Raw genomic sequence first — 25,730 nt, forward strand, 5'->3', positions numbered from 1 at the left:
GTGGTATGGCGGCAATATAAATGACGCCTTTAGAACAGCGTCTGCACACAGTAAGCACCACGTGTTGGCTCTTGTTGCTGTCCTGCAGACCCCTCCCTGAGTCCCCAGGGAGACATAAAGATTTCCCTGTGGTGGCCCGTCCTGTGGTCCAGCGCCCAGGAGCAGATGTGGGCGTGTCTACAAGGCCCCCGGCAGCTGTGGCAGGACAGCCGTCCTTCAGTCCTGGAGGTCATTTTAGGACATCCCGGACATGGAGCTGTTCCTGAAGGAAAAACGGGCTCACTGAGGCTGAGCAGAGCTCATTAGCTCAGCGCCCACATTCAGGCCTGAAATAGAAATGTCCGCTTCCTGTGCCCTCAGTGGGCTCTGGGCGTCTGTGCTGATTCCTCCCAGCCTTGGGGAGGGGGTCCTTCCCCCGTGTTGAGCTCACTTGCTGCGTGGTGAGCTCCGATCTCCTTCCCGGGGTCACCAGGGCCTGCTCGTTCAGGAGAATCTCCTGGACTCCGTGGTCAGTGCGACTCAAGAGGTTGTTTGCCTCAGACGTTCCCTCAGGGGGCTCTAGACCCCAGCTTCCTGATGAGCCAGAGAGGGAGGAGTTGGCTGCCATGTGTTTCTAACCACATTCTTTTTTTTTTTTTAAGATTTTATTTATTTATTTGCGGGGGGGGGGGGTAGCGCGCACAAGCAGGGAGAGAGGCAGGCAGCGGGAGAAGCAGGTTCTCCGTGGAGCAGGGAGCCTGATGTGGGGCTCGATTCCAGGACCCTGGGATCATGACCTGGGCTGAAGGCAGACGCTCAACCGACTGAGCCACCCAGGTGTCCCTCTAACCACATCTTTTTTTTTTTTTTTTTTTTTTACATAAATGAATCTCCCAATAAGCAGCTGCTTGGGGCTTGGGGACACGCAGTACAGGCATCTGGTTCCTGAAAGTACTGAGTTGTCGCAGGAGCGACCCTGGGGAATGGTCAGCAAGGACTCGTGGTAGGTGGTCCCAGGGGCAGGCACTCCCCGCAGAGAAGGCAAGGCAGTAGACGTGTTTCAGTTGTAACTGACGTCACGTGGCCGAGGAGCGTAATCACAACCGGTAAAGACACAGAAGGGAAGGGAAGAGAGCAGTTTCTACTTAGGAGCCTCTTGTCCCCATTTCCTTCCCATTCATTTCCTCCTGGATGCTCCCCCTGTTTCTCTCCAGGGTGGGGTGGGCATTTTGGGGTGGGGGGACTTCCTGTCCTTGCAGGCCTTGTGGACCCTCCAAGCAGCTCATGTCATAGCCTCCCCTCCCCCATTCATTGTGAAATAAAAAAAATCACCTCTATGCATTTCCTGACATGCCCTGGGGGGAGCCGCCCTCCATAAGACCCCCTCATATGGATCCTGAACACATTCCTGGGGAGAAGTCTGTGTCTGCACAGCCAGGGGTGGCCTTACCTTGCCTTGCCATTCCATAGGCTTCCAGGTGGGCCTGATTAGCAACAGAAACGCCCCCTTGTCTGCACCTCGAATCAGTTGACAAGTCTAAGAAGGTCCCCTAAGGAAGCCATGGGACTCCCTGTTCCAGAAACACAACCACAGTCATCTTGTTGGCCTGCAGGGGGCAGCAGAGCACTGGCCGGAGCAGAGTGAGAGACTCCCTGGGTCCTTAGCGCCAGGGGCCTGACCCTGGGGAGAGGAGACCTTGCCCCCAGTGCGTCTGGGCAGGGTGGGGGTGAGGGTGGCCGAGGCCAGAGCTTGTGGGGGCGGGAGGAACACGGGGCAGGTCTGAGCTGGGCGAGGTACGTTCCCCCAGTTCCCCGCGAAGTGAGTGGGGGCAGGGGTGTGCGGGAGCCCCTGGTGCTGTCCCGAGGAGCCCACCACATTGCTCAGTCTCCTGACATTGGGGGCTTGATTGTCCTTCCAAATAGATTTCCATAAGCTGATATTAAAATAGTTGCTTTTCTTACGCCTAAGATGAGACAGTGGAGAAAGGTGCCTAAGAATACTTTGGGAAATAGAAGGAAGAGTTTGTCCAGAATTTAAAATTCAGCACAGGTAAGCTACATTTGCATAATTAAGAGTTGCGGCTCCTCTCTTGCTGGGTCTGACTGCAGGGGAAGCCACATCACCTCAGCTTGCTCTTATCTGGCTTTGCCAGATTGCCCATGGTCTTCCCTGTCAATCCGCTGATGTTCAGTCCTGTTTGCGGATGAGAACATGAAGCTAAATTGCCAGGGGCAAAGGTGCAGGAAGAAAGTTAACTAGAAACCAGGATTCACCAGGGTGTCAAAGAGCAATGCAGTTACCAAATAATATTCATTTAAAAGAGATTCACAGTGTCTAGATATGCTAAGAACCGTTCTACGCACAGGAGAGACCACAGTGAACAAGAGGCAAGATTCAGGCTAGAAACAAATAAGAAAAATGCCAGATGGGGTAAGTCAGGGGTTGGCAGACAATGGCCTGGGAGCCACAGTCAGCCCACCATCTGTTTTTGTAAATAAAGCTTTATTGGAACACAGCCATACCCCTTGATTTCCTACTGTCTATCGCTGATTTCTGGATACAGGAGAGATCACCTGGCCCTTCACAGAGGATTGCTGCCCCTGCTATATGTGCAGGGATGAAAACAGGGTGAAATAAGAGAAGGGAAGTGGGTTACTTTCCATCCACTGCTCAGGGGACACCTCTCTGCTGGTGACATTTAATGTCTAAATGTCTCCAAATATTGGAGACATTAATGTTTAAATGTCTCCCAAATATTGGAGAGGGAGGCAGCCAGAGGGGGCGCTGGGGGAAAGCAGAGGGAATAGTGAGTGCAAAGGGCCTGGGGCAGTAGAGAACTGGGTGTGTCGCAGGAACCAGACCAAAAGGAGGGGGGAGGAGTCTGGCACTGAGGCTTGAGCAAGGGGCTCTTGGGGAGAACCCTGCCCCATCAGAGAGGTAGGCGGCTTGTCAAACCTAGGTCAGGAGACTGAGTTTGGTCCAGCTGTGTTCAGCAGGTAGGAGGGAGCAAGACCTGACTCTGATTTTGGGACTTTGCTTCTGACTGCCCAGAGAGACCAGGTCGAAGGTGGTCTTGGCAGCCAGGTGAAATCTGACAGCATTCGGACGGGCTGTCCAGGCTTGTTACTTTGTGAGTGGTGGGCAGGATGCAAACGGAGGCCCCCATCCCTGGGTAAATATTTAAAGTATAAAGGTAAAGCAAACAAATAGGGAAGCTATGTTCTACCTCCGACTTACACAAATACACTTTCCGACCCCCTGGAAGGCGGGACTGGTTTAGAATTTGCATTCCTCAGGTTCTCTGCCACTTTCCCATTTCCTGAGCCTGGCAGCCCTGCCTGCAGGAGGCCCACAGCCATGGACTCTCCAGGCCTCACCTCTGCAGCCAGCCACACGTACCTGCCTGGGGCTGGGGCTGGCCGGGAGGGTCTGGGAGGGTCGGGGGGGGGGGGGGGGGTGGATGGATATACACAGGAGACTATTTCGAGGCAGGAGCCAGAATTTAGGAAACACCATGGTCCCAGCTCCTCATTCCCCAGGTATCACTGCTGGGAGAGTCTGATCAGGTGGGGCTTTGTGGCCAACCGGGGCGCAGGTGCTCTTGGAACTCCTGGTAGATAGAGACCCCAGATGGACTTGTGTGCTCCCTCCTAAGAAATCGGTATTCTACCGCCTTCAGAGCAAGCCAGGAGCCACTCACTATCCTCCTCAGACCTTCTCTGCATCAAAACCCCAGTCAGGTTGCTGGCAGCCCCTTTCCCCAGACACTGGTCCACGCCCACACCGGTCCCTGTGCCGCCACCTAGTGGTGATGGGAGAAAATGCGCTGCCCATCAGCAGTCTGGGAGAGATTTCAGGACCTTCTTTGTACTTCTTTTTTTTTTTTTTTTTTAAGATTTTATTTATTTATCTGACAGAGATAGAGACAGCCAGCGAGAGAGGGAACACAAGCAGGGGGAGTGGGAGAGGAAGAAGCAGGCTCATAGCTGAGGAGCCCGATGTGGGGCTCGATCCCACAACGCCGGGATCACGCCCTGAGCCGAAGGCAGACGCTTAACCGCTGTGCCACCCAGGCGCCCCCTTCTTTGTACTTCTAAATCAAAATCAGCTGTGTTCAGATTCTCCAAGGCTCTCTGTGAGCAGGAAGAGGGATCATCCTGCAGGACCAGGTCAGGTCTCCTTAGAGAGGAGAAGACTCCTGTTCTGCTGTCTTGCCTTATGGCAGATCTGAGATCTGTCCATCTTGATGGGAAGAACTGTTTCCACACTTATCTTCCCAAAGACAAGATGAAGGGTGGATGAGTCAGTCCCAGGCAAGGCCAGCAGGGTGGGGCTCATCTACGCAGGGGAAGCGGAGAGGACCACTAGCAAGGGCCTTTATGGGGGATCACGGTGGGGTATAAAAGGAATGTCATTAGCATTTGAGTGTCACTGGGTTAAATTTGGGGGTAAAGACATGGCTTACCTTATCACCCTGATATGCCTGGGCCACTGCTCAAAGCCTATTTGTGGGGATGTGGAGGCAGCAGGAAAATAAGAGTGTTAAAGGTCACGATACAGCTACTCAACAGGATTCTTGCCGAAGGCAGGCCAGGCAGGGGACCACATATCAGGGAGGGGTGAGAAATTTCATTACATAGGAAGGAGCAGAGTTTTTACTAAACTGACCAGGCAGGATTCTTGCTAAAATGGAACTAACTTGGCCAAGGACAAGGCCCAAGTTCAGAGCCTTGACACAAAGCACTTCGACTAGAGTTAGGACAAAAAGAGTCTTTGTCCCCACCTGCCTCTGTCCTGGGGCTCGCCCAGGAGTCAGGCAAGCACATTGTCAGCAGCTTCTGGCCCCCACTACCCTGCGTGGAATTCAAAGGAGTGAATTATACTCAGGCAAGGGCAGCGCTGAGCAAGGCATAGACACGAAGCCCCCCAGCTGCCAGGAACACGCCAGCCGTGGGTCAGAGAAGCTTCTGGAAGCGTGCTGGGGCAGCAGCAATGCCCCATGGTTACCATGCCTCTAGTCTTCTCAGAGTGCAAGGGCCTGAGGAGCTCAGGCAGAGGGGACAAACATACCCTCAGTCCTGCACACAGGACAGATGTGGTGGCCAAAGTCAAGGTGCCAAGATCCACAAGGCATAAGGGCAGAAAAGGGCCATGAGCCAATTAAAATGGCACAGTGCACCCAGGACCCAGCAGTTTGATTACAGGCAGAAGCAGGTTTTCTGCCTTTCCCTTGTCCCAGGAGAAGGAGACACTGGCTTCACACAAAGAACTGGTGTGTTAGTAAGTTGTGTCGTCACCAAATAGGTGGCGAATGTTGTGATCTACTCGGCGAGACTCGTGGACGGTGATGCTCACAGGATGGGGTGACTGTAGCTCAGACCCTTCCCGTGCAGGGGAGGTGGGAGCCGGGCCTGATTTAAAGGGAAGGGAGAGGAAGGGCTGGCCTTGAGGGTTGACTTAGAGTGAGGGGAGGCAGATGTGCTTCAGGGGGTCGAGGGCTTATCTGCAGTAGTATCCGGCATCGAGGAGAAATCCAGCGAGCGCCCCAATTCTTCCAGCCTGGTCGGCAGCATGAGTAACTGTCAGAACAGACCATCTCCAGCCTCTGCGCTGACCTGGGTCAGAATCCAGGGCAATTGCTGGCAAGATCCAGCTCTCTCCCTCCCCGGCAGCACTTTGTGTCTGAACCTACCGAGATTTGAGGCTCAAGGAGAAACCGGAATAAGGACAACCTCATGCTTTACAGAGCACTGCGTGGGGTGCGGTTTGTGACCCCAGCCCACCCAGCAACACCGGCCACACACCCTTGCCCATGCCCCCTTTCCTCACCCGAATGAAGTTCACAGGAGACAAGTCCCTGCAGAGGTGGTTTTAGTGAATGGGACGCCCTCCCTGTAACAGAACAAAGACATCAAAGGAAATATCTATAGTGAAATAATACGTGTTTCAGTGTGTCAGTACCGGAGCCCAGGGCATGAGGGTGCGTAGTGAAATTGGCAGATATGGGGACCCATCCACAGTCACGTAGGCAGTGCCCACAGACGCCCATGCGTCCTGGAGTCTGGGATGGCGTGCGGCCACTGGGGCCGCCTGCTGACCTGATTTGCAGAAGTGAGGGTAGGAGCTCATGAAAGATTATATGTAAATATTTTTACGAGTTTATCGATTGTCTGCATTCTTGGAAATCTCAGTAACTGTTAAACCATACTCTCCAAAACATGCCCTTAAGTCCTAAGGTCACATAATCATAAACAAGTTTTTTCTCTTATATAAGTGCTCAGCAGACACTCAGAGGTCAGGTGGACCCAGGAATCATTACCGTGCAGGACACTCTGTGAACCTGTTTGAACACACAGCACCCACATCCAGGAGCACCCCCAACATCCTGAGCTGAAGCTGTAGCCGCCCATTTCCAGCATGCCCGCTAGGGGGCAGTGTTGCCACGTGGAGAAGGAGAGTCAGGGTCCCACACAGAAATGGGGGAGGGCAGGGAGCCTTCAGCAGAGCTGTCTACAGGTGAGCTTGCTGGGTGGTCAGTGCAGGAAGCCACAGTGGCTGTGCGGGGAGAGAGCAGCAGCAAATCCCCCCTCCCGGGGTTGGAAGTGGATGCAGTGTCCGCCAGACCTGAGGTCACAGGAGACTAAGAGCAGGCAGTTCCCTCTGAGAGGGTCCTGTGTGGTCCCCCCGAATCCTGTCATTTCTAGCGCACTTCTTTACTGAGCACCTCCCTGCCAGGTGCTGGGGACACTGTCCCTCCCCTCAAGTTGGTTCCCGGTCGGGAGGGAAGAGTGTCCCACATCACCCTACAGTCTGACAGGGGCACAATGGGGAACGCCACCTGGGCCAGAGCCTCCTGGGGAGGAATGTTCCTGGAGAGATCCCAGCAGGAGGGGTCCCCTGGATGCATGCAAGTCAATAGGTTAGAGCAGTGGGACCATCCTGGGTCAGGAAAGGAATCCCCCCGCAGCTGCACCCCACAGCTCCAAGGGGCCCCTGTTCTGGAGCCGGGAGTAAGCTGGGGGTGGATAACGAGGCTGCCTGTGGGGCCGGATGGAGCCAGGGGCCACGGGAGTGATGCATCCCTATGCAGCCTCGCGGGGGGATCTCTGGCTGCACAGAGCACCTGCCCGCACCGTCCCGAGCGCTCTTGTTATGTTTGGTGTCAGTGTTCACACGTCTGTGTCTCCCCAGGACATGGATCTGCCCGGGTCTAGACCTTCTTGTTCCCTGCACTGTGTTTAGCCCATGGGCTGCTCCAGAATGTCTGCTGATGAGCGAGTGTGTGAGTCTGTGAATTCTCCTGCTTCTCCCTGCAGGGCAGAGAGGGAGGACAGCGGGAAGGCTATCGGCCCCCCGGCCCTGTCCCAGCATTTGTGTTTGTACTCATGATGCCCTCCTTCTCAGCATCCAGTACCATCACGGTGTCGGGAGGGAACCAGACCCCTCCATGCAGAGGAGCAGGTGTCCCTGGCCCGTCTGACAGGCCACCCCAGGTTCCCTTTTAAATCGACGGCTTCACAGGAGTTACTCCACCCTTCCTCGCGCACCAAAATGCCACGGACCTACGCACATGCGTGGCCACAGAGAGCTGAATTTTGGTTCCAGGGGCTGGGTGGGGAAGGGAGCAGTGACTGCGGATGGCCTTGGGGCTTCCGTAGGTGATGGAAACACTGTGGAACCAGAGAGCCGGGCCAGGCACACACATTGTACACGTAGTAACGCCTGGAGCATCAGTCCTCGTTAAAACGGCTGAAACAGGGAATTGTATGTTACTTGTACTTTACATGAATTTCTTTTGTAGATACAACGGGATAGAACAAAACTCATCAGCACCATGGGTAAGAATCGAGGACCAGGGTACAGACTTCCAGTTACAAAACAAGTGCCAGGATGTACACGACAGGACCACAGTCAATAACACTGTATTGCATATTTAATAGTTCCTAAGACAGTAGCTCTTAAAACTTCTCATCACAGAGAAATCTCAGATCAAGAAGGACCCGGCGAGAGTGCCAAACCATGAGAATCCGCATCGGCAGTTTGCTCAGAGCCTTCTCTTTACTGTGACTAATTCAGCCCTTTCCCTCCGTGTTTAGGACGCTCACCGGGGACTCTTCATCCAGCAGCTGCGACCCACGCAGACCCTGCAATCCAGAATCAAACTGAAGCTGTTTGGCCACTCGGGCTCTGGGAAGACCACGCTGGTGGAATCTCTCAAGTGTGGGCTGCTGAGAAGCTTCTTCAGGAGACGCCGGCCCAGACTCTCCTCTACCAACTCCACCCGGTTCCCGCCCTCGCCGCTGGCATCCAAGCCGGCAGGTAGGCACCTGCACCCCGGCCCCCGGCTCTCCACTCGGTGCTTGCTTTTGTGCTGTCTGGTGTCAAGATCTAGTGTGAGTGGTGGCTGTGTGTTGGTTACCTGGCCTGTGGTGACCTGATCTCACTGTCTTGTTGGTTTTAGGGGTGGTCTAGCCCTGGTCTGGGCCCCGTGACCCCCTTCTTGGCCTGCATCGCAGATGGCCCAACAATAGCAAGGCCAGGGCCTCACCGAAATCACGGTCACAGACACAAAGGTCCAAATTGCAAATGCGCAAATCCCAGAATGGTGTCGCGTTCTACTCTAAAATGGTTAATTTGGTGAATTGCATGTTATGTGCACTTTACATGAATTTATTTTAGATACAGTGGGACAGAATAAAACATATCTGCTGTGTGGGTAACAGTCACAGACCAGGGTACTCGCCCTTGAAGACAAAACTCACATGGACAGATACAGGTTCCAGACTATACACATGGAATATTGGCCCCAGGATGGGCTCTCCCCCTTAGGCTTACTTCTTGGAAAGCTGGGCATTCATAGCACGAGATCATAGCAACAGAATTCGATTCCATCTCTGTGCGTCTTAGCGTTGGCTGGTGATGTTGAAAGGCTCCCTAATGATATCATGGTGGGTTCGTCACGTGGAGCCTGACTGGGAGGCGAGCTCTGCTGTCTTCCGCGTCGTCTTAGACACGGTTGTGGGTGGATTCCGTCCAGACCTCCAGCGTGCCTGTCCTTTCCCGCCTCCCCCCACCCTGGGGAGAAGCACCACGAAGAACACTAGGAATTGTGCCATCTGGAATGTTGTTCCTCCCAAGTCCCCCTGAGTGAGGGAAGTATATTTTGCAACGATAAGACTATAACCCTCCAACGAGTTTCCTCAGTCTCAATTTTGAGCAAGGATCCATTTCCTCTACATGATATTACAAGGTGTCCTATCAGTTCCCCACATGGCGAACGTGATTTTAAAGTTTCGTTTCCATGTTATCCCTCTCTCCCTGAGGGAGGCTGTCTGGGGAGCATTCTTCGGCGCTGAGGGACTCTTGACTGAGAGTCATGTGCCCTTTACAACTTCTTTTCTCTGAACGGCAGTGGACGTGACACCGGGGGAAGATGTAAGAACCACAGTGGATTTGTGATTAGTCTGAATACTGTGTTGCTGACACGTAGTGTGAGTACTCTCGGAGCGCAGGAACGGCACAAAATGTGGTACACGCGACACTCGCTGAATCCACACAACAGCCTACAGGGCGTCTCTCCAGCATTTTCCTGGAGCCTAGAGGGGGCAGGGGGGCTGCCCGTCATCACCCAGCTGAGAGTTCACGAGTCTGACTCCTAAGCTAGTGCTTAGTGACGATGCTTACAACTCCCTCTGCAGTAAGGGTATTTTCAGGCACACATTTTCCATTGTCGTCCGTAGTTTTGGCTCAGTTTGGAGATGCAAGATGGCTTTCACCTTCTCTGAAGCCAGTAGTCTTCCAGACTTCATCATGACCTTCAGCCTCTGTGTGGGGGCCAGTCCAGTGTTTCTAGTCTGTGTGTGAGAGACAGAGGTAAAGGGGGAGAGAGACAGAGACAAAGAGATCTATTTAGATCTCTGATCTGGAATTTCTGTAAGTCCTCACTGGGTGTGAAGATTATGCCCCAGGAGCCCAGGAGCTAAACTGAACCAGCCACAGACAGATTCTGTCTCCTGCTCAGCCTTCACCCCTCAGAAGTAATGTCTCCATTCATCTTCCACATCTGGAAGAATCTGGAAGTAGGTTCTTAATAAAATGTGGCTCAGGAAGGCCGTTTTATCAGCCAGGGTCATGAGTGTAGCGGAGTCCCTCAGCCAGCGCTTATGGAGACTTGGTCATGGGGCTCAGTGCTAGAAGATTCTGTCAGGATGATGTCCACTCTGAACCAAAGAAGCCGCCCCAGCTACAGTCAGCACAGAGATGGAGCGGGTCTCCTGGGGACGGTGCTTCTCCTGTTTTCTCAACCTCCCTTGGTTCAGAGCTGCGTCTCCAGGCTGAACCCTCAAACCTCTGTCAAGATAACAGGTGAGTAGGGCCCGGCTTCCCTGACAGGATTGGTAGGAAGTAAGCTGCTCTCTCTGGTGTCCCACGTGAGTCCATTCCAGAATCTTCCTGATTTCCCAGCATCCCCGAGGACGCTGGCTTTGCTACCAGAAGGAGCTGAAGGGAGGAACCCCTCAAACTGTACTCCCTTCTCCTGGGAGCAGATGGCCTTGTTCTCTCGGGAGGCACAGCTCTGCTCTCCGTGGTCACTTGTGTGAAAGGAAGTCCCCTCAGGGATTTGCGAGACTGAAGAAAGTGACAAATGCTGGAAAGACACAAGAGAAGGCCAAGAAGACACCCAAAGGATGTCCAGCTGGCAAAGTGGGTGCTCTCCGGAGAAACCACAGTAAGACCTAGAAGCCAGGAAGCGTGGAAAGCAGTGTGTGTGTGGCTGACATCCTCTGTGCTGAGCTGGGTTTGGGTCCTGCACACGTGTCATCTCACTGGATTCTCACGAGTTGTGAGGCTGTGTCATAACCCGCCGCAGAGAGAAGTAACCCGGGGCTCAGAGACATAACGTGTCTGCCTCAGGCTGAGGCTGAAACCCAGGACCCGGGTGACTGCCGCGCTGTGTGTTGTGAGTGTTGTGGTGGGAGCGGGGGCAGGGAGGAAATAGGATTAGCAGCCAACATTCACACCTCAGAAGGTTCCACTGAAAAGCTGGATATTGGGTCTCTTGTGGAAAATTGGCAACTTCAGCTACACTGGGGTCACGTTGCTGCCTGAGGCTGGTTAGTGGGGAGGAGGGTGGCTGCCCCAGACAGAGGGGCACGGGCTCTGCATGTCACCCCCTCTCCCCCCAGCCCCCCACCCGGAGTTCCCTAGACCAGGACAGGGGGCTCAGAAGCAGGCTGCCCACCCCCATGTGTGAAATTCTGCCCTGTGACAGAAGTGACCTTTCAGGGGTGCACTGGAGTGTGTGACCCTGGGCTCAGGTACCCCCATCTATGCCAGAGGTGGAGTTCAGTCCCAGATCTGAGGCCCAGAGCCCGGCGGTCTCCCAGCTGCAGTTCAACGTAATCGGCCTGAGGCTGGGGAGAGCTGGGAGCTGCGTCTGCATAGCATGCTCCCTCCTGCCCAGCGAGAGGCAAGCATGCCCTGGGCTGAGGGGTCCCGGCTGGGGCAGCAGCGCGTGGAGCCCGGAGCCTGCCAGGCCTAGAGCGGCCAGCTCACTGGCCACCCTGATGCCCACGGAGCAGTATTAGGGCGGTTGAGAAAACAGACCATGGTGCACGTGTGAGGGGCCATGAGAGCCTCCCAGGGGGATGGGGTTGGTGGAGGGGGTGTGGGTTGGATGGGGTAGCTGTGGCCTCCAGGGAAGGGGGTCTGGTTATGGACACAGCAGCTCTGTCATTGCAGAGAGGCTCTGCTGTGCCTGGGGGGCCGTGCTCTGCTCCCTCCCAGGCCACAGGTCTGGTCCCCCTGAGCCCTGCGAGAATGGCCAGGCCTGTTGCCTTTCCCCGGGACAGATGTCCCCGTGGCACAGTGATATCACCAGACAGCAGGCGGTGGGTTCGCCTTAGACACCTGGCCCTTTGCGCCGTCATCTCCTGAAAACGCAGGAGGGGAAGGGCCGGGCCAGCAGGCAGGATGCAGGAGCAGGGGACGTGTGGATGCCGCTGCCTCCGTGTGCAGACCCTCAGGGCCCGTGGGGTCATCCCCACACGGCTTGTCTGGCCGCCACGCACATACTCGCTCCGTGGTCCGCAGAGTGGCGTGGCTGTCGCCTTGTGGAGCTGCAGCAGGACGGACACACCCAGAGCAGGGGGGCAGCGGGTGTCCAGGAGGGGCGCTGCAGGGGGGGCTGCCTGCTGTCCCCAGAGAGCAGCCCAGGGGAGGCAGTGTCTCCTGCTCAGGCACAGAGGCCACTCCTCCAGCGGGCCTGCCGCTTTCCACCACTAGGGGTCAGCACTTAGCAAAAGTTCATGTTTCCCCTCTAGGATTTCGAGTCTCCCTGTGACACTATTACTTTCATGATACTGTATACAAACTCTGTCGGGATGAGAACTCCTTGGGTTCAGGAATGCCTGTCATTTATCAAATCCTGTCCGCTCTCCCTGGACAAGCCTGGCCTGCTACTGTGTAGACTTGTTTTGCAGTCATCCTGACCCAATTCATGGACCAGATTGGGACGGCTTCATCTGCATCAGTCAGCATCCCGGTGGGGACATTAACGGAAGGACAGTGTCATGGGCAAAAGTCAGGGGAACATCCCACAGACACTGAAGCATCCAGGGCCTGGGACAGAAGGAAGCCATTCCTTCCCCCGGGCGGAAAGACAGAGGAAGATACCCTGTTCCTGAGACAGCTGGAGCCGGGGGGGGGGGGGGGGGGGGGAGGGGGCGGGGGGGTGAAGCCTCTAGGGGGTCTAGAGTCACAGACACACAGCTGGTGTCAGGGAAGCAGCAGGGAGTGAGGGGGGAGGAGGTAGCTGGGCCTTCTCCCCGCAGCCTGTCCAGTGCCTCCTGTTGGCTGACCCCAACCAGAAGCCAAGCAGCAGGGGCGCCCGGGAGATGCAGTCCCTGGGGTCCGCCTCTAGGGCACCGAGCAGTGCAGGAAAGGGCTGTGCGAGGTGCAGCAGGCAGGAAGACTCAAGGCAACGTCCCCGACCCACAGCACAGAGCACACGTGGGGGGCCCACGGCGCCCAGCCCGAAGCAGCAGGGGGTGGGGACGGGAGTGTCCCGGGAAGGGACGAGGCTGGGCCGGGCGGGAGGGGAGCAGGCGCGCAGGCCGCCCTGGTCTCACCGCGTCCCGTCCACCTGCAGTGTCCGTGAGCATCAGCAACCTGTACCCGGGCTGCGAGCACGTGAGCGTGAGGAGCCGCAGCATGATGTTCGAGCCGGGCCTCACCCGAGGGACCCTGGAGGTGTTGGTGGCCCCGCCCCAGCACCCGCACTGCACAGCCGACGACCAGTCCACCAAGGCCATCGACATCCAGAATGCTTATCTGAACGGTACAGTGGCCCACGCGCCGGTGTTTTCCTTTCTTAAAAGCGGAGTGTCCTCCGAGATCCCGGAGCCGAGGGGGCATGTAGCTTAGGGAGAGGAGCAGCCTGTCCTCAGTACCCCTTGCTCACCTGGCTCCTCCCCAGCCCCTTCCCTGCCCCGAGTCCGGCTCCCAGGGCTCCCCCTGCTGGAGGAGCTATGCCTGTGCTCCGGAAGCCTTCACACTGATGTCTCAGCTGCCAGACCTTGGAGTCCTGTCCCCAGGGGTGCCTGTGCTCCAAGAGGAGGCTGCAGAAGAGCCCTTGAATCTTTCAAAGTAACTGTTGACTCAGAATTTCAGGCCCAAATAAGCACAAGGGGAAGAATTAGGGAAAGGGAGCTTGAAATCCTACGACATAAGTGGTCCTGCCTGGTTGCCCCAGAGGCCAGTGCTTGGGTGGTCACCGTCCTGCTGGGATTGGCCTTGTAGGCCTGGGGGTGCCTACGTGTCTGGATGGTCACTGGGAGGTTCCAGGTGCCTTAGGAACTAAGACACTTCCAAGAAAACCCTCTGTACCCACCGCTCAGGTACGAGACAGCAACTGCCCCCAACACTAGGGCACACAGCCTTCTACCCTGCTTGACCCTTCCACTGCCCCCCGCTCTGGGTGAGTTTATGGACCCCTCGTCCTCACAGTGCCTTCCACCGCCTTCAGACACGGAACTGCCAATCAACTGTTGCATCTCTCACCTGTGCACACAGCCTGCTCACTTCTGACCTGGCTGAGCAGGTCGCTTACTCACCTGCGGAAGGGGAATGTAGTCGTTCTTGAACCTACATTCAGTTACATATCTTAGTGACTTTTACATCCAGCATTGGATACCCCGTCATGTTCCAAAAAGAATTGATGCTTATTTGACGATATGGAATCTTACCACATTCGTTCTCACACTGTGAGTTTGTTGATGGGGAACCCGACGTCAGCAGGTGGCTCCAACTCCTTCCTTGTGAGGAATCATCCCTGTGGGGAAGGGGGGAATGTCTGTGTCTTGAAGAGGCACAGATAAACAGGTGGACATCACTCTTTCCCTTGGCTCTCCCTAAACCGCTGAGAAGATCTGTGATTGGCGTTTGCTGGTGGTGTTTCAGATAGTAATCTTTCTTCTCTCTGTAGGAGTCGGTGATTTCAGCGTGTGGGAATTCTCTGGAAATCCTGTGTATTTCTGCTGTTACGACTACTTTGCTGCAAACGATCCCACGTCCATCCACGTCATCGTTTTCAGTCTGGAAGAACCCTACGAGATCCAGTTGAACCAAGTGATCTTCTGGCTGAATTTCCTGAAGTCTCTTGTGCCAGTTGAAGAACCCATCGGTAAGCTAGCGCGCCCCGGTGCGTGAGCGCCCTTCCCGCTGGGCGGGTCTACGGCTCGGGCCCAACAGTGAGGCTCCCCTGGTCTCTCCCTCCTGTGATAAGATTCCCACTCTGGATGGTTCCTGAACCTCAGCTGCTCCCTTAGTCCACAGGGAGTTATTACATGATCATGTTTTCCAAGTCTGAGCAACCCCTTGAGAACCATGTCTCGTGCTCTCCCCACACGTTAGCGCTGTGGTCCCTTTTGTTGGGTGGAAGTGGAATTTGTCCTTTGATGGCCTCTGTGCCTCTGCCTGTGGTACGTGAAATACAGGCAGAGCGAGCCCTCCCTCGTTCTATAGTTCCAGCAAGAACGGAAGGGACCATATCGAGTGAACGTATCATCTTAACTTTATTCCTAGAGAAGAAAACATTACGGAATACACTTTTGTTCCTTTGTACAAAACAAAAAGGAGCAGCCTTCCATGGTAGACAATGGGCTCTCCATTTTTTCCTTTGAAATTCATAGAATAATCAAATCATTGGACCTAACCTCCTCAGGGTACCTCCACTCTGCCGTCTTCCTTCTCATTCTTTTCGGTGTGTTCTTCCTAAACACTCCCCTAAGGACAGGCTGTCTGCGTGCACGGCAGGCGGTTCTCTCCGCCGTCTGGGGTGCTGCTGTGTTCAGAGGGCTTTCTCTGTCTTGTAAAGGGTGCGCCTGCTCAGAGTTCGGTTGCCCCTCACCGTGCAAGCAGGGAGGAGGCAGAGCGGAGAAGCTCCCTCGAGTTCTGTGGTGTGAGCCCAGAAAGCAGGCTCATCCCGATGTTGGCCAGGCCTGAGCCTTCTCGGGGTGAGCCCGCATGGTGGGCAGGTTGCACATCCAGAGGCCAGCACGGCCCCCCTCACCCAGGGATGGGAGGCAGCCAGGAAGGAGGACCCCCCTATGAAACGCCTGCTCTCTGCCCCCAGCCTTCGGCGGCAAGCTGAAGAACCCACTGCACGTCGTTCTGGTGGCCACCCACGCCGACATCATGAACGTGCCTCGGCCGGCTGGAGGCGAGTTCGGATATGACAAGGACACGTCCTTGCTCAAGGAGATCAGGAACAGGTGAGGGCGTCGCTGGTGCCAGGGCCATCCCACAGAGCTCACGGACACCAGAGGAAGGGATCAGAGGCCTCCTTTGCTTGGCTGCCTTTTGTGGTATAGTTTTTATTTTTATCAAAACATTGAAAATAGATCCAGCAGAAGTAAAGAGCACGGGATAAAAAACAACAGACTCTGCACTGCTTTCCTCACCTCCCGGGACCACAGCCCCGGGGGAGCGTCTGTTAGGGGTTTCAAGCACTGATGTTCCACTTTCTGGAGGGAAATCTAGTTGACAAATAACCTCATCAGAGACTTAAGCCCGCGTCGTGGAGACCTGACGTCCGCCATCCCCATCTAGCTGGCTAGCGCACCCACACCTTTCATCTCTCTCTCTCTTTTCTCCTCGTTTCTATTTTTATTTTTTGGTGAGAATGTTTCTCCCCTAGAAATGTTTAAGTTCAGCCCTTACCCAATGTCCGTCGTGTAGCGCGGTGTCGCCAACTGTTGTCACCGTGGCTGATGTAGACTCTTGGTTCTTTTTGTTGCTTTAGCCTCGAGTCTGATGATTGTCTTCGTGCCCCTGAGCGGCACTGCTCAATGTCAAGGTTGCCGCTCACTCGTGGCTCGTGACAGTCCCTTGGGGTCCTGACCTGGTCTGGAAAGTGGGAGAGGCTGGAGGGGGAAATACCGGCATGACTTTCTTGGCACATGCGTTGATCATTGTGGACGTGCACAGGTCACAGTGTAGGAATACGTATTTTTACGCAGTGTCTGTCAAAAAACCTTCGAAGCTACAGCTCCGTATAATCTGCTGGAAATGTGACTTCTCGGTGGATTGACTGTAGACACTTCCTGTGGTTTCCTGATGGGAAAAAGAGGGCTCATACTAATATTTTCTATCTAACATATGGCTCTCCGGCCCATGGTCTGCTCTTACGCCATCACCCTGCAGTGGTCTCTGCCCTCCTCGCTTGCAAGGAGGGGGCACAGGCCCCACCCGTCCTGCGTCAGGGGACCTGAAATCTTCCCATACTGTGTTCCTGCCGTTTTGTGGGACGGGAGCCGCCCCCTGCCCCTCCGCTGCCTTTGCCAGTTCACAGGAACTTTCTGGCTTCAGACCAGCTTTTCAGGCCAGCAGGAGCCTGCCGTCTGTGGGGACACCTGGTGGGACGGCAGCACCCTGAGGAGGCCCGTCCTCTTCCCTTAGGTTTGGGAACGATCTTCACATTTCAAACAAGCTGTTTGTTCTGGATGCCGGCGCTTCGGGCTCTAAGGACATGAAGGTCCTTCGAAGTCACCTGCAAGACATCCGGAGCCAGATTGTCTCGGTGAGTGAGCTGGGAGGCCGCAGGCCCGTCTTTGCCCACACATCCAGTCACCCCGGAGCCGGCCTCTCGTGCTGTCCGCGTGGTTAAGTTCAGTCCGCAGGGGCCCTGGGACGAGGCAGCTGCGTGGTTGTGTCTGTGTCCCATTGCTCTGGGAGGAGGAAGGAAGGGTAAGAACAAGGAGGTGGCCTGGAGATGAGGGGGGTTACGGGCACGGGGGCTGCTTAGTGTCGATGGGATTCTGACAGTTTTAGTGGCTGGTCTACGAGTAACAGGGCCTTTTACAAATCACAAAAGCTACCCAGAAGTGACTTATTGTGAAACATTTAGAAAATGCAGAGGGGCATCTGCATGGCTCAGTCAGTTAAGTGTCCGAACTAGGTTTTGGCTCAGGTCTTGATCTCGTGGGTCATGAGATCTAGCCCCACATCGAGCTCCACGCTCAGCCCGGAGTCCACTTGAGGATTCTCTCCCTCTGTCCCTCCCCCCACCCTCTCTTTCTCTCTCTCTACAATAAGTTTATTTTTTAAAAGATTTTATTTATTTATTTAAGACTGAGAGAGAGAGAGAGAGAGCTCGCACACTTCCGTGAGCGGGGGGAGGGGCAGAAGCACGCTCCCCACTGAGCAGGGACCCTGATGCCGGGCTTGGTCCAGAACCCATGACCTGAGCCGAAGTCGGTTGCTTAACCCACTGAGCCACCTAGGCGCCTCTATAAATAAATAAATTTAAAAAGAAAGAAGGGCTCCTCTTAGTACAGTTAGTACAGTTCTAGCATACATCTTATGGGAATGAGACAATTGGGTTGGGTTTTTTATCTTGAAATTTCAATGGAAGAATAAATAAAACATATTATAAAGGCTGTGTAATTAATAAATCCAAAATCAAAAAAATCAATAAGTACAATAAGCGAGTGTATAAGTAAATCACAACATCTACAGAAATTTAGTAGAAAACAAAGGTGTTATTGCAATTTTGGGGAAAATGTGATTTCATCCATGATCTGACACAACTGGCAATTAGTCTAGAATGAAATGAGATTGAATTCTACTCACTGCGAATCCCAGAAATAAATTCGAGGTGGATTAAAACTATTAAATGTAAAAAAGAAAAAGTAGGAGAAAAAAACCCGCAATACCTTGAATGTGTTTTTAAAATAACTTGGTACTGCTTCTGAAAACCTTTTAGGCAATATAGCGAACCGTAGGAGTTTTCAAAGAAAGTATACCTATTTGACAACATAAAAACTAAAATTTCTTTCCTGGCAAATATCATGAACAAAGTTAAAAGGTGAAATAGACTGGAAAAAATATTTTCAGTGCCTCTGACCTGTAAAAAGTTGCTACTCTTTAATATTCGAGAAGTTCTCCCGAGCTGCTGCAAAAGGGTAAACATCCCAAGGGCAGAATGCTCCCTGGAAAGTTCTTGCTGCCCGAGCCTGCGTGTGAATGAGGAAGCGTGTGTCTGTCCCTCCCCTGGTGGCGGGTGGGTGGCCCCTCCAGTTAGAGGTTCCTGCTTCCCTGCTGGGACACGCCCTCATTCACGACACCAGGCTCCAGTTCCAGATATGTTGTATGAATCTTCAGGAAAACTCTGGACTCTCCTGAAGGCCAGTGCTTGCCTTCTGATGGGGGTCCCAGGAAAGCACAGTCAGTGAGTGGGGAGTAGTCTGGCGAGGGGGTGGGGGAGGTGCTCAGAGGAACCCGGGTACAGAAACCAGTGGGCAGCAGTCGGGGAGTGTGGTCTGTGAAGGACCCCAGCACCTCCCCACCGGATGGCATTAGGGCCTCTGCTCCGGGCTCTAGAGAGTCCCCGAAGCGTTTTGAACGGGGGTGTGGTGAGAGAGTCTGCTTCACATTCCCCAGCCGAGCAGTTGGAACCCTTCAAACAGACTGCCTTTTTGCCTGGGAACTTTATTTTACGAATAGGGAGTGGAATTTAGCCGAGATAAAGGCAGGATTCGAGAAGGGACTGCCTGATTAATGATGCAGGGCAGTGTATGGCTGGGGTTGTTTTTAATTAGGCTGGTGTGCGGATTATCTGAGTCTGTCACATAGATGATTTATCGAATCAAATTTAAAGATTAAAAACCTATTTCAAGGGGAGTGGGGGGATGGGCAAAGTGGGTGAAAGGGGGGTGGGAGATACAACTTCCCAGCTTTGGAGGGAATCAGTCACAGGAATAGAAGACACAGCACAGGGAATAGAATCAATAGTGTTGTAACAGTGTGTGGTGACAGTAGTAGTTACACTTGTGGTGAGCCTAGCATAACCATGGACTCGTCCAGTCCCTGTCGCACCCCTGAAACTCACATAACATTGCGTGTCAACTATGCTCAAATACAATGTTTGGAAATAATTTAAGAAAGAAATCTATTCCAAGCCCATTACCAAGAATCAGTCTAATTTAAATTGTACGTCCACAACAGTCCCACGAATACCTAATTTACTGATAAAAACCCACTGTAATATTGCTAATGACGGCAGTTCATCTTTTCCTCTCCCTTTCTCGTAATGTGACCATCTTCCAGCTGAAAGAGTGGCTCCAGGGGAGGGAGGGAACACACAGCATTCAGGGTTAGAGGAGCCCTATGATTCAGTCCCTATTTCAAAACCGTTGTTTAACCGGTAGCAATAGAAATGAAAGCATCCGTACCATTTTACGCTTGTAAATGGGTTTCCCGGGAGAGGCAACACTTTAAAAAAAAAAACTAACCCAGCAGGCCCCCCAAAAAAGCACTAACTTCCTCCCGAGTGTTTCTTGCAACGGGGCGGAAAAGAGCACCGTCCTCTCCACCTGGGCTTCTCCTCGGCCACAGGTTGACCCGTCCTGCCCTGCGTGTTCTAGGTGTGCCCTCCAATGACGCACCTGTGTGAGAAAATCATCTCCACGCTGCCTTCGTGGAGGAAGCTCAACGGGCCCAACCAGCTCATGTCGCTGCAGCAGTTCGTGTACGACGTGCAAGACCAGCTGAACCCGCTGGCCAGAGAGGGAGACCTCAGGCACATCGCCCAGCAGCTTCACAGTGCTGGCGAGGTGGGGGCTGGAGCCCTGGCGGGGGTGTGGGAGGGGCTCCAGGGGCGTGTGTCTGTCCCCTCTCCCAGGGTGCTTTGAGCCTGGAGAGGCGGAGTGGGAACTACCCGACCACCCATAACCTATCCAGACATGGGGCTGTCACGCAGAGGCGCAGGTGATTTTCTGACCTGCGGTTCTTGGCTCCCTCAGCGCCCCCCCCCCCGAATGCTGTCCTGTGGTTGTGTTCAGATTTGTTCGTTTTCCAGCTCGTGGGAGTTAGGGAGCACAGTTCCTGCTGCACCGGGCGGCTGGGCCTCTCTTCTCTCCTCCCGGGGCACCTGGTGCTCAGCTGTGATTCCTGCAGCCTCTGGATTCTGCTCGGCATGGGCTGTTATCTGCTCCAGACAGACCTTGGGGCGCACAGATGACCAAGAAAAGGCAGTGACGAAAAGATGTCCGGAGACACTACGACGCAACATACAGTGTCCCCAGAAATGACTGAGAAATGGGGATCTTTGCCCTGGCGTGTGTGGCATTCAGCATCAGGGTGCAGCTTGGGAATGCTGTTCTAGTTGCCTCCTCTGCCTGTCCCCAGAGAGGGGACATAGCCTTCGCTCTTCTCCATCTGGGGACATCAGGGGACAGTTAGGCTAGGCTGGGCCAGGAAGAGCAATTCTGAACATGAAAACCCAAAGGCAGTTCTGAGAATTTTAGACCCCAGGAGCTTCCTGTCCAGTCCCGGTGTCCCCCTGACTCGAGGCCAATTTGTGTGGATCAGGGGGGCTTGACATTACCACTGAATCCAGTGACCCTGAAAGCTAGCGCGTCAAGCAGTGAGAGCGGGAGCCGCTGAACTCCGCTGCACTACCGGTAATCTACAGGCCCCTCCAGCTGCACTTGAAAGTGATTGAATCCAAGGACTGGAATCCAAGCTAAGATTAACCATAATAATAAACTCATTCCATTGGCCCAGTATTTTCTTGCCTTCTGGTATTTGACCAGCAATTTCTAGAGCAAGGATATAATCCACTTTATTCCGCATCACACCCCTCCTTGCCCTTGAGTAAGTGAGTAAGTGAGGATCTGATGGTAGGGGTAAGGAAGGGGAATCGGCCACTCTGCTCGGCCACCAGCCCCTCCCCCGGTGCTGTTACTGCCGCTGGTGAGGAAGCTCTTAGGCACATGTCACCTGTTGTCCTGATGCCGGTTTCTGCTCCGGGACCCCTCACTGCACAAAGCCGTCTGTCCCCTTAGTCTTCTCCGGTGTGGCCAGTGTCTCCGTCTGTCTTCCCTGACCCTTAGGGGACAGCAGTGTCCCAGGGCTGATCTGCAGATGGTGTCCCCCATCCCCCATATGCCTTATCAAGGAATAGATGTGCTCTGCCCTCCTGGAATTGTCAATCTGAGGATTGGTTGGAACAGACTCGTAGGCAGAGGGGGTCTCAAAGCTGTAGCTGGAGTGTGGACTAGACAGGAGTCCTGGTACCAACAGTCAGGAGCCTCAGCCTCCGTGTGAGAAGGGAACCCCCCGTGGGTCCGCAGAATGTGCAGGACTGGCCCGGAGTGTGGAGAGAGGAGAGGAGGGGAGCGCTGCGCCCAGACCACAGCTGCCTCTGCGTGTGGTCACGTTTCTTTCTTGCAGACTTTTGCTTTTTAAAGAAATACAGGTAATAGGTAACACTCCAGGTCCCCCGCAGCCTCGTTCCTCCCTCCTCCTCCCCAGCATCACTTTTCCTACGGGCAAAACTTTCCAGACCTTTTCTTCCGTGTGTGTTAAACTTTTACATGATGGAATAATATAACAGTTGGAAGCTTTTTTGAAAAATGTGAAGCCTTCAGAGAAGTGGTAAGAATAGCTCAAAGTCATCATCCGCTTCACACTTAAGTTAACCAAGTGTTTACATTTTGCTCCATTGGTTTTTCTCTCTCTTCTATTTATTTGCTTATTTATTTTGCACATATGACATTTCACCCCTAAATAATATAACCTCTAGCTCCTAAGCCATGGGGTATTCTCCCACTGGTACAGGGTGGAGGGACAGTAAAGTAGCCCCAAACTGAGACCAAAACACGAAGCAGGCGTCTCCTTGTCGTTTACACAGTTTTTGGGGGACAGCCTACAAGCAGGGGAGACGGGGCGGGCAACGACCCAGCCATGCTGCTGTTCTCCACAAAGTCTGGACGGTTGTCTACAGATCTTATGGAGCGAGGGGATGCACAGAAGGGCAGTGAGAGCAAAGGGTGCGCATGCCCCTCACTGACATCTAACATTGAACTGGGTCCCATGGCAACACGTGTGTGTCAGGAAGGGGAGAGACTTTGTTCTTTGACAAATTCATGAAGGACCAAAGCAAGCTTCCCCCCCTCCAGGCCGTGGTGGGTGCTTCTCAGGTTGGTATATTACTCTGCAAGAGTCCCCGGCCCACGTAGCTGAGGGCGTCAGCGAGCGGATGTGAACAAGACAGAGGGCTAAGGATGGAGTCCCGCACGTTACCACAATATAATTATGTTCTAGCAACACAGCAATGATGTAATACTACGAGTGACTAAGTAGTCCTCGTTTGAGTGTTTGCCGCTTGTCCCAGTCATTTCTTTCATAGCTGTTTTTATTCATTTGTGTGTTTATTTGGGGATGTGGTACCCAGTCAAACCTTACTCCTTGCGTTTGGCTGCCATTTCTCTCTCTTTTTTGTCTTTCATTCATTACGTTGACCTTTTTTTTTTTAAATGGTCAAAGGTAGGCTTTTCAGTGTCTCCCGTAACCTTCTCCAGCTGGTGTTTCAGGTCAGTGTTGGACTTCCAAGATCCGTCCACGTGGATGCCCTGGGTCAGTTTTTGCAACATGTGCAGAGATTTTATCATTGCTCGGGTCATCTAGCGCTCTGAACAGCTGGCGCGTCTGGCCATCTCGGTCCCCATGTGTGACCTCCTGTTGTCCCTCCTGGCAGATCAACATCATGCAGAGTGAAACCGTCCAGGACGTGTTGCTCCTGGACCCCCGCTGGCTCTGCACCAACGTCCTGGGGAAGCTGCTCTCCGTGGAGACGCCACGGGCCCTGCACCACTACCGGGGCCGCTACACCGTGGAGGATGTCCAGCGCCTGGTGCCCGACAGTGACGTGGAGGAGCTGCTGCAGATCCTGGATGCCATGGACATCTGCGCCCGGGACCTGAGCAGCGGGACCATGGTGGACATCCCTGCCCTGATCAAGACGGACAACCTCCACCGCTCCTGGACGGACGAGGAGGACGAGGGGAGGGTGTACGGTGGCGTGCGCATCGTCCCCGTGGAATACCTCACCCCCTTCCCGTGCGGCATCTTTCACAAAGTCCAGGTGAACCTCTGCCGTTGGATCCACCAGCAGAGCGCCGAGGGGGACGCGGACATCCGCCTGTGGGTGAACGGCTGCAAGATTGCCAACCGTGGGGCCGAGCTGCTGGTGCTTCTGGTCAACCACGGCCAGGGCATCGAGGTGCAGGTGCGAGGGCTGGAGACGGAGAAAATAAAGTGCTGCCTCCTGCTGGACTCCGTGTGCAGCACCATGGAGAACGTCATGGCCACCACGCTCCCGGGGTTGCTGACGGTGAAGCATTACCTGAGCCCCCAGCAGCTGCGGGAGCACCACGAGCCCGTCATGATCTACCAGCCGCGGGACTTCTTCCGGGCGCAGACCCTGAAGGAGACCTCGCTGACGAACACCATGGGGGGCTACAAGGAGAGCTTCAGCAGCATCATGTGCTTCGGCTGCCACGACGTGTACTCGCAGGCCAGCCTGGGCATGGACATCCATGCCTCGGATCTGAACCTCCTGACCCGGAGGAAACTATGTCGTCTCCTGGACCCACCCGATCCCATGGGGAAGGACTGGTGCCTTCTCGCCATGAACTTGGGTCTCCCCGACCTTGTGGCAAAGTACAACACCAATAACGGGGCTCCCAAGGAGTTCCTCCCAAGCCCGGTCCACGCTCTGCTCCGGGAATGGGCCTCCTACCCCGAGAGCACGGTGGGCATCCTCATGTCCAAACTGCGGGAGCTGGGGCGTCGGGACGCGGCAGACTTTCTCCTGAAGGCGTCCTCTGTGTTCAAGATCAACCTCGACGGCAATGGCCAGGAGGCCTATGACTCAAGCTGCAACAGCGGCACATCTTATAATTCCATTAGCTCCGTCGTGTCCCGGTGAGGGCAGCCTTTGGCTTGGGCAGGGTCTCCTTGGACTGCAGAACGGGGGACGCGGCCCCTCTTTCCCATTGGAAATTCCGGGTGCATCCCTCCCCGCGCCCACATACTGAAGGACGCCACCCTCCCTCCTGCTTTACCAATTTCTCTGCCACTACCTCCCTCCCGCTCACACACTCCACTGTATGTGAATGGTCTTTCTAGTTTCAGAGCAGACCATGCATACCCTGTCCTTTGGCCATTTGAGAAACTAGCGTCCCTCTTCTCTGTGTTCTGGATCCATCTCCCATCCTCCAGCACCTTGCTTCTTGCTGATAATTTTACTGGAATTCCTAACTTTCAATGAAATTTTTTAAACTACTGTATGGATTGTCCTTTAAAGAAAAAAAAAAGCACACATTTATCCAAAATGTGTATTTCTTATACTCTTTTCCTTGTTAGACCATGTCCTTAACCTCTCTCTATGATATTTGTAGGAAAGACTCCCATGGATGGAATCCCACTGTCTGACTGATGAACAGACAACATGTGAGTGCCTTTGCAGAAGGGGGTGTGTCTGAGACCATCCAGGTCAGCCAGGAGCTGTCGCGACGGACACGCTCCCTCTCTGTCCCTTGCTGTCTGCTGATCAAAGCCAGACGTGCTTTACCCTGAGTTTTTTTTCCCCAGTAATTTCTGTGTTTCACTTGGCAAGGAAAGGGGAGGAAGGAATCCTCTTCTAGAGTCATTTTATGGCCAGTGTTGTTTTCATGGAAAGACGTGTCTTTGTTGCTCTTGTTTAAACGTCAACGTGCTCGTCCCCGTGGCACCTGCGGACGGTCCCCCTGCATCGTTCCTGCGCATCTCAGGTAGAAGGTGCCGCAGCTGCAGGTGAGGAAGGCCTGTGGGGAACTCGGAAGACCCCTGACCCATGATTTGTGGCAGTCCGTTGTCATTGGTGCATAGCAGGTGATTTTCCCATGTAGATCCTGGTTCCATAAGTCGGTATACTTGAAGTCCACCAAGATAAAGGAAGCCAGTTTCCTCGCAGTGATTTTAAATTGTGATAGAGTTTTAAGTTGATATGAGGGAACGTGTCCTAATTCTTCTGTCCTGAGAAGCATGTAATTTAAATGTTACATTACACGTGTGTATATGTGTGTATATATATATATATATATGCAGTATGTATATACATATATATGAATACAGGTATTTTTACTTAATCTATACAATGTAGTAAAAAGATGTTGGGTTTTCTTTTCTGTTCTCTTTTTTCTTTTCCCTTTTTTTAATATAAATAAACTATTGCTTGTTGCATTTGATTGTTGGTCTTTCATTCAAAAGGGATCCTTTATCTCTGTTTCGTTTTCACCCAGCAACACCCACAGAGCAGGACAGACCACGCTGAAGTCCAGAAAGTCCATGAACCTGAACCGGGGTATGGAAACACCCAGCTTATTTGGGGGAGGGGTGTTATTACTAAAAGTGGGAAGGGTAC

General features: G+C 53.8%; 1 protein-coding gene across 5 annotated transcripts in view; it reads left to right on the forward strand.

Annotated features, from left to right (window-relative positions):
• The window catches only part of DAPK1 (death associated protein kinase 1), a 176,867-nt gene extending 151,318 nt beyond the window's left edge, over positions 1–25,549 (forward strand). For 3 of the 5 annotated variants that reach the window (XM_048218266.2, XM_057305686.1, XM_057305687.1), the window contains 8 exons: positions 8,077–8,299; positions 13,131–13,319; positions 14,466–14,663; positions 15,615–15,753; positions 16,940–17,060; positions 19,906–20,094; positions 23,022–24,250; positions 24,727–25,549. In XM_048218266.2, the coding sequence (XP_048074223.1) occupies positions 8,077–8,299; positions 13,131–13,319; positions 14,466–14,663; positions 15,615–15,753; positions 16,940–17,060; positions 19,906–20,094; positions 23,022–24,250; positions 24,727–24,760 (2,322 nt within the window). In that variant the 3' untranslated portion in view covers positions 24,761–25,549. Of the gene's footprint in view, positions 1–8,076; positions 8,300–13,130; positions 13,320–14,465; positions 14,664–15,614; positions 15,754–16,939; positions 17,061–19,905; positions 20,095–20,339; positions 21,049–23,021; positions 24,251–24,726 lie in introns of those variants that run through there. The other 2 variants (XM_048218268.2, XM_048218267.2) reach the window with 1 other exon arrangement.
• Positions 25,550–25,730: the final 181 nt, after the last annotated feature.

The sequence above is a fragment of the Ursus arctos genome, unplaced genomic scaffold, assembly GCF_023065955.2.
Source record: "Ursus arctos isolate Adak ecotype North America unplaced genomic scaffold, UrsArc2.0 scaffold_33, whole genome shotgun sequence".
Lineage (NCBI taxonomy): Eukaryota > Metazoa > Chordata > Mammalia > Carnivora > Ursidae > Ursus > Ursus arctos.